Consider the following 8,811-nt stretch of genomic DNA (forward strand, 5'->3'; position numbering starts at 1 on the left):
ACTTAACAGGTATGAAAACAATGAGTATTTCACTTGTTCAAGTCACTTTCAATAGCTTTCCTCTGATATACAGAGCCACTCCAAATTTCAAATGCTTTTGTTCACAGAGAGATCTAAGATCTGTAGGGATTTTATATAAAATATCACCAACCAAAGGTGTAGGATCTGCAAACTCTACATGTACTTACAAATAGTAATTTAAATTTTAAGGCAGCCACAGATAATAGAAGGAAGAAAGGTAATATTATATACTTGAACTTTTTCGTTATGTTTCAAGACAATTCACAACTTATATTAGATTTTCAACACTCTTCTACATAACTGGCATCTAGCAGCATCCCTTTTAGCTGTCTTTGGTTGCAAAGTATTATTGCTAGGAGAGGCTGGAGTTTATCATTGGAGTTTACAAAAAACTGAGGTTCTCAAGAAGCAGAGGATGTTGTAAAGATGACTGACTGGGACATGTAATGCATAGAAAGTTCTGGGGTATGCAGAATGTGCATTCAACATGTTAATAAAATGACTGATGTGGTCTCCATTGCAGTCCTGGAATAATACTACACTACTCCTTTTGTGTGAATGCCATGGCCTTTGATTCCCTTACCCTGAGTGAGGTTCTGGCTTCGAAGAACACAACAAAATTATTTTCTAGTCTTATAAGAGCCATATTAACATTCTATACAGAAATCTATACAGAAGATCATTAACTTGCAACCTCAAATATTTGCTTTCATAAGAGGGAGACAATCATAATCACCTGCAACTAATGTAGACTATTAACAGATAGAACTTTGAATTGGCATGGAGGCTAAGAGGATTCAGGAATGACACATAAGAAATGAAACTCAACAGTAGGAGACTCTAATAATCAGAAAGTGGAACTGCATGACAATGGAAGGCTTTATGCATAGAGCCTGCCACACAAAACCAGCTCAGAAGGTACATTCATTTTGATCTCTAGAAACAAAATTTGAAAACATAAAAATGGGAACTTCATTTAACATTTTTACAAGAGAAAGAAAAGGCAAATCTGAGCCAACTTATTGAGAGTGAGGAGAAACAATTGCTTAATAAAAAAGAAACAACTGACTTGAACTAAGTGTGGAGGGTACATCATTAAATTTCTCTTGGCTTCCAGTTTGGAAGGACACAGGAAATGGATTGATTCTATCAGTGTGAGTTCACCTTCCAGGTCTACTCCAAATGTTTTCTTCTCTTTTCATTCATTTAAGTCTAACACAAGGGAGAAGAAAGTAAGTTCAAATTATTTCTGCCTGAACACAGCATCAATCTTAACTCTTCATGTAGTTTTTATGAGAGGCAAACACTGATAGAAAATAGGAAAAAGTGAAAGTGTTAGTCCCTCAGTTGTGTCTGACTTTGTGACCCTATGGACTGTAGCCCACCAGGTTCCTCTATCCATGGATTTCTCCAAGCAATAATAACGGAGTGGGTAGCCATTCCTTTCTCCAGGGGATCATCCCAACCCAGGGATCGACTGTGGGTCTCCTGCACTGTAGGCAGATTCTTTACTATCTGAGCCACCAGGGAAGCCAATAATCTATAAATAAACTCCGGAAAGTCAGGTAATCAGGGAATACTGGCACGGAGGTGCAGAAGGAAAGATATTATAAATTGTAAAGATACTCATATTCTTATTGGAAGTGTCTTTACATTTGTTTAGACCACGATGGCTCTAGAACTCTTACAATAGCAGTAGAAAATACATTTTAGAACTCTGCTTGATCGAAAAGAGTGAAAAAACAAGTTTCAACAAATTATTAGGTAAAATCTGTAATATTCCACCTGGCTTTAACCTGTCCTGCTTTCTGCTAAAATTCTCTTGAACATTCATCTGATTAATACTGTATTAATCTCAATAACTTTTGTTTTCTTTTTTATTTCACCCTCCATAAGATAATATTTAACAAGGGCTAGGAGAATAATCACAAATGCAGTGAAGACCTGCCCCTTTCTAGTCCCCTAACTTTGGACGGTTATAAAATACATATTAACTAAATAAATAACATTTTAAAAAAGTCATAAATGTACTGTCAATATTTTGAAAAAAAATCTCTTAACTAATATTCTATTTAATTACCTCTTCTTCTGAAATTTCTTCTTCTCTATTCCTCTTCAGAGTTTTAAGAGAATCATGGATTCTACTTTTGGAGGGATTACTTCTTGAAATCAAACCATTTTAAATTACTGTCCCCTCCCATTTGATTCTTTATCATCAGTATCACATGGTTATTGAGTGCTTGCTTTGCATGGTATAATGTCTTAGGGGTTTCATATACTATAATATATCCAAAACATAGTCTCTGTCCTTAAGGGATCTTCCATTAAGCGAGAGATAACTACAAAATGAGCATGCATGTGTGCAAGAACACAGGAGCATTTGCACAAATCACTCACACACACACACACTATGCTAGTTACAAATAATGGTACACATAACAAGTTCTTTAGAAATACAGGGATGAGTGCAGGTCCTGGAGGCTAGTGAGGCCCTTAAGGAAGGTAGAATCTAGAAAAGAGGAGAATGAAAAGCAGAAAAAGTGGAGAAGAAAGGCAAAGAGTTAAGGCGAAATAAATGTACTAGTTTGGCAAAAGCCTTCATTCAGGACAGTCTAAGGGTAAAAGCCACAGCTCCAGGACGTGCTAAACATGGAGTATCAAAATGAAGAACATGGATGATAATTTGGCCCCTTTTTCTCTAAAAGTAATTTATGAGAAGCACTAAACCATAACTACTCTTCTTTTGTAAAGCTTCAAAACATCTTTTCTGTCAACCTCGAGAATACCTCTATATTTTACTATTCTGGAGTTGAATAGAGACTAAGTGAAGAAACAGTTTGTTTCGCTGTTTCCTAAATCTAAGGACATTTACATCTTGGATTCAGCAAGTAAGATATTGATTATTTTCTTAATAAAAATGTTTCAATGATCAATATTTTAGGTATTATTTTATACTATAGGTATATCCAGATGAGCTAAAGCACCCTTTGACAGCACACTATTGAATGTTATAATTTCTGTATCGAAATATGTAAAGACATTCTCAAATAGTAACTAGGAAGATACACATTTACAAATATACACATCCTAGATTTGATAAGGTAAAGGTAAACAGATGCTGTGACTCCTTCCAAACAAAAACCCCACAAGACTAATTAAGAGAAGCAAGTGGCTCCCTGTAATATGAATGTGCAAAATTAAAGCGTGATAAACTGATATTTACATAAATATTAAACCATTATTTGATACATTGTCCATGATCTTCTCAGATATGTCATGGGTGGTTCAATGAATGACTTTTTCTTCAAATGGAGAAAGTATTCAGAGGCTAAATTCCAACACTTTAAAATGACACACACATACACCAGTCTTTATCTGTTTGACCACTGCCTCTAGAAAGTGAAAAATGATTTTGTGATAAACGGTCTTGTTTTTAAACAAGCATTTCTACACAAATCTTTAGAGTTGAAGCAGGAAAAAACAAACAAACAAACAAACTTACAGGTGCTATTAGATTGAGATTAACCAAAGTGTCTCTATCCAATTCTTCAGTTCTCTCACGCTGCAGCTATCTGTTTAATTTTACCTTAAATTTTTCTAAGGCCCTTTCCCCTCCTCTATTCATTTTGGTTAAGCTGAGCTCATCACCTTTTCGCCCTTGAGCCTGTTCTCTAGTGCCCTGTCTTGGTGGGCTTCTAAAGTTGCTGTGAAAGTGAAAGGCACTAAGTTGTGTCTGACTCTTTGCGACCCCGTGGACTGTACCATGGATTTCTCCAAGCCAGAATATTGGAGTGGGTAGGAGTTCCCTTCTCCAGAGGAGATAGAACTGGGGTTCCCTGAATTGCAGGTGGATTCTTCACCAGCTGAGCTACCAGGGAAGCCCTTAAAGTTGCTATGATTTTTCCTAATTTTCCTCTTTGTCCCCAGAATTCAATCAGATGTCTTGTCATGGATTCCTTGCCCTCCATGGGATGTCTTGCACTTAAGTCACATACTGCATCCTGCAAGGACTCATCTTCAGCTTTGAATCTCTCCCAACTCCAGAATGTCCTACCTCACATTAGTTTTATTCAGGCACGGTTCACTCAGTACACCTTCATATTACTCATTCTAAAGCACATCTCTGATTATGTGAAATTCAAGCCCATAACATTAACAGGCTCCATACTGACTAAAACAAACATCATAGCTTGATCTTTAAAGCACTCAACAATCTGGTCTCCTTTCACATATTCTAAATTCTATTTCCCTTTTAACATTCCAAATTCCCGTCAGACCTCGTATTCACTGTTCTCCAGACATATGTCATATGCTCTTGCTCTGGGTTGATATTTTTCTATTTGAATTGTTCATTGCCTCCAACCTTAGATTACATCTTATCTCAAACATCTCTTATCTCACTGACTCTGAGGAAGGTGCTCCCTACCATAAACTCCTGTCTTACATTCTTTCACTTTTCCTGGATCTGCTTACTTCATGAATTATAAGAGGAGGTGTAAGCAAAAGAAAAGGGACTATCAAGGAAAGTAACCACACAGTTATGGAGTGCCTATAAAAAATGTATCAAAATGCAAAATATTTTTATACTGTTTATGATCTTCTTTATAGCAATAATGAAGTATTACAGGAAATAATATAAATCAGTAACTCTGAACACAGCACTATGAGGGACACAAGGAACAATTTATTATGTTCCAGGCACTCATTTCATTTTCAAGAATCCAGTGAGGTTCATACTATTACGACTTACCTCACTTTCAGCTGAGAAAGCTGAGGAAAGAAATAAATCTTAGCTATGAAGTGTTAACTCTGGGATTGGAACCCCCACAATCTACCACCGGAGCTCAAACACTAGGCTTCTCTGCCTCTTGCTAACAATTGCATCTGCATAATTTACCTCGCCTTCCCCTCACCAATAACAACAAGGACCATACCATGATTTCATTTCAGGACATCTGACTGTGCCATTGAAATGTAAACAAACAAACAGACAGACAAAAAACCTTTCACTTCTGTCTAGCTTTAAAAGAACTTTGAAGTGCATTCAGTTATATGCAGCCAAATTTTGATGAGAGAATTAGATAAAACTTTTTCTTTGTCTTATGATATACATTAAATTTTAACATTCTTTATTTCCAAACATCTTAAAATTCTATAAAGATGAAGATATAGAATACTGAAGTGACATTCCATCAATAATATTTGACATCGAATATACAAAATGTTAATGGCAGCAGCAGAAACAGATTCAAAGAGAATGTTAACCAATATTCTGCAAGATAACTAAACACATGATTACAATTTATACAATTTAGGAAAAGACAAAATTTAGTCTTCCTCCAATTTTTGTCTTTTCTGAATCTATTTCCAGTAAGCCAAGGGAAGCTTTCCTTTTATTCTGTATGGAAAAGACACACAAATATTTCTCACATGCATTAATTCATATAAGCATAAAATGTACAATAAATGTGGCAGTACATCGGACATTAAATACTCAATTTTTATATCCTGTTTTATCACACTATTTTTTCTGAGATATTTTATAATTAAAGTGTAACTTAATAAAATGAAAAAGTCAAAAACAGCAATTGACAAACAAAAACTACTACTTACCTATCAATGCTGTGATTTAGCCCAATTATTATTTCAGATTCTAAAATACAGTGTTTAATAAACTATTTTATTGAGTCAGTAATTTTTAAAATTTTAATATTCTTATCACCGGACACAAGTTTTAAAAACCACCTCCCTACATACTCTCTACATATAATTCACAACAACCCCTATAGATCACATAGGAGCTCAAGGAGTTGCATCAATAGCTTAAACACTGTCATTACAAATACATTTCATTTGTCTGAAGTAGGTATTTTTTAAAGAGGGGAAAACATGATCTAACTCTTGTTTGCTCTTTAAAGTTTTATTGTTTTAGCATTTTATACAGGGAGTGAGCATTAGCATACTCAGGAGAATGGCTGAAAGGAAAAGGTCTCAAGCTACCCACTGCATGGCTGAGAGGATAAAGCACGGATATAAAAACTTTTGTCAGACTGCACACTTTCCTCATGTTAAGAGTACTGCTACTCTCAAGAGCATATATTCATGTTCTTTCTACTTCGAGTTTTATTACTTCTTTTGTATTATTTAATACATCTAAAGACACTTCCAAAAGACAAATTTTTCCATTTTGAAAAAGTAATGGTTTGGAACCTGATAAAATACATTAATGTTCACCGTGTGTTTTTCACAAAGGTGATAGAGTAAAAGTGCTATAAAGCAATTAGGCATACAATCTTAAAGACATTAATATGTCAAATAAAATGAGATGTCTAAAAAGTCAACAAAAATAATATCCTGTGAAAGGTCAAATGGAAATAGGCCCCAAGAAAGACCGTATTTCTCTTTCAGGCCTCTGACTAGATATTTAGTGAAAAAATACAGGAAGAGAATATAAGAATGAGAGAAAGTACTGTTCTTACCTCAATAACTTGAAAATAGAAGTACATGATGTTTAACTCTCAGAAGTATGGACATTAAGTTACAATACATCTTAACTGAATGAATTGTTCAGGATTCAGATTCTAATTTTTCCTCCTGAACTCTAAGTTTTAACAGGGTCCATATTTTTTAGTAAACAAGAAACTGATATGCTTGGCTTATTGAATAAGGCCAGGCATTTTTTCAAGTGTCATACACATTTCTGAAATCCACAATACATCAATTTTTAATACATCTACTCTCTCAGCTCCATTAAAAAGATGGTAGGGGAAAGATTTTAGAGTAATTAATGATATAGTTAGCTGCTAAATATTAATAGGAATCGTAGTCTTGCATAAAATATAACATATAAACCTTGCCAATACAGACGCACCAGTAATTAAAGTTGAATATGTAATTACACTGATTTATAAGACAGGCAAAAAGTTACACTTTACTAGCTTCTATGTAAACTGTGGCTAACAGTTAAACTTTGCATTTTACGGTTTATAAAAACGGGCAATATCTTGACTACAGTTCATAAATGGTTTAGAGACCTGTAATAGTAGTAAAAATTATGACAACTTATTCCATCATGAATATTCTTATTGCCCCATACAAACCAAACTGTGATAATGATCCATAGATGAAGACTCATCTTAGACACGTCTATACACCCAAGAGAATGTTAGTAGCAGGAAGAATTTGTAGAGGACTGCCAGTACAATCGTTACAGGACATTGGAGAGAATCTAAAAGCTGTATTAAAACCAATTCTGATACGCTTTTTTATATCATGATCCTGGTGAAGTTTAACTCCATTTAAATTTGTATTTTTTACTTACGCACCATTCAAAACTTCAGAAGACTACTGAATTTTAGAAGCATGGGCGTATAGGTTCTTCCCCTTATGGAGTCTGTTAGCCCCACTTACATGTGTGGCTGAGGCGAGCAGCCTGGGCTGCTGTTCCCATTGCTGTCGATATGATCCAGGGAACCATTGAGGTCTTCGTGGACAGCCTGCAGCAGGCCGCTGGAGGCGTTATTGATCAGCCCGGGGTTACTTAGCAAAGGTAAACTGCTCTCTGCCAAGGCAGCCTAGTGAAATGAAGAGGGTGTAAAACAACTTTGGAAATGCCCTTTCAAATAATTTTAAAAACATCTATCTTCTAATGGTTTTCAATTCTGATACAGGTATTTCAGAGGCATTTCAATAAAATGTATGGGAAAGACCAAGGTTCCTAACTGGCAACTTGTGGCAGCAACACCAAGGAAATTAAGTGTGACGTTCAAATAGAAACAACTGTTCTCCCAGAAAACTTTCTCACTCATGTTTCAGCCTCCCATATAATGAAAGAGTATCCTCACATGAAGCAAAATACCCCAAGATAATATAAGCAGTTGCTCTGCTTTTTAAAAATGACCAGAACTTAACTCAAAATAAAGAAGTCCTGACATTTGCCTCCTCTGCATAAAAATTATATATTATAATTAAACTTTAAAGTTTTTGCCACAAGCACCATGTTCCCCAACACTATGATGTGAAATCATTTATGACAGCCTGGATAAATATTAATGCATAGCCACATGCATTTGCAAAAGCTTCTATCAATCTAGCATTTGCAGAAAAACCGAGTGTTCCAGATTTTGCCACAGGGTGTCCTTCTTGCTTCTTCACATCAAAAGTAGCTTGAATTAGAACCAGTGCTTCCTATAGTACTAGGTACTACAACTTACTTGGATGATAAACCAACTATTAAGGATAACGACAATCCCACCTAAATACAAAGTCATGCCAAAAAATTCAGATACAAGGATAATGAGAAGGCACATTTAATGATATTACCTGCAAACTGGCATTCAGAGCTGCTCCATAGCCTAAACTGGTAGGTATGTTTTTTACTAAGGTTGGGCTTCTGCAAGAAAAAATAGATGATTTATTAGTTAAAATGTAAAGAATGTGGATCTCGATAAACTCAGCTAAAAAGATATGTTCGGCTTTGTAGCCTCACACAACTAGCACAGAATGGATGTATATAAGACCACAGAAATCGGGTGATACAGTTCAAACATGTAATTTTTTACATAGTACACACACACACACACACACATCAATCTGGCTTAGGAAATATATAAATTTAATCCAGGAATCTAAGTAATGAAACTTTATCTAGACTATGGTGTGCAGGCAAAGTAGAACATGACCTTGAGGATCCCCAAACCTGTTTCTAGCTAGGTGGAGGTTTTACATCCAAGAGGAACAACATTCATATAAAATTTTTTAAATGTAAATATACAACACAACTACCAATTT

The 8,811-nt window shown here is 35.3% G+C and overlaps 1 protein-coding gene across 3 annotated transcripts in view; it reads right to left on the reverse strand.

Annotated features, from left to right (window-relative positions):
* FOXP2 (forkhead box P2) overlaps positions 1-8,811 on the reverse strand; it is a 630,928-nt gene that overhangs the window by 29,533 nt on the left and 592,584 nt on the right. For all 3 annotated transcript variants that reach the window (XM_043873380.1, XM_043873379.1, XM_043873378.1), the window contains 2 exons: positions 8,344-8,413; positions 7,432-7,595 (listed from right to left, as the gene is read on the reverse strand). In XM_043873380.1, coding sequence (XP_043729315.1) covers positions 7,432-7,595; positions 8,344-8,413 — 234 coding nt within the window. The remainder of the gene's footprint in view (positions 1-7,431; positions 7,596-8,343; positions 8,414-8,811) is intronic.

This window comes from Cervus elaphus, chromosome 18 (assembly GCF_910594005.1).
Source record: "Cervus elaphus chromosome 18, mCerEla1.1, whole genome shotgun sequence".
In the NCBI taxonomy this organism is placed as follows: Eukaryota; Metazoa; Chordata; class Mammalia; order Artiodactyla; family Cervidae; genus Cervus; species Cervus elaphus.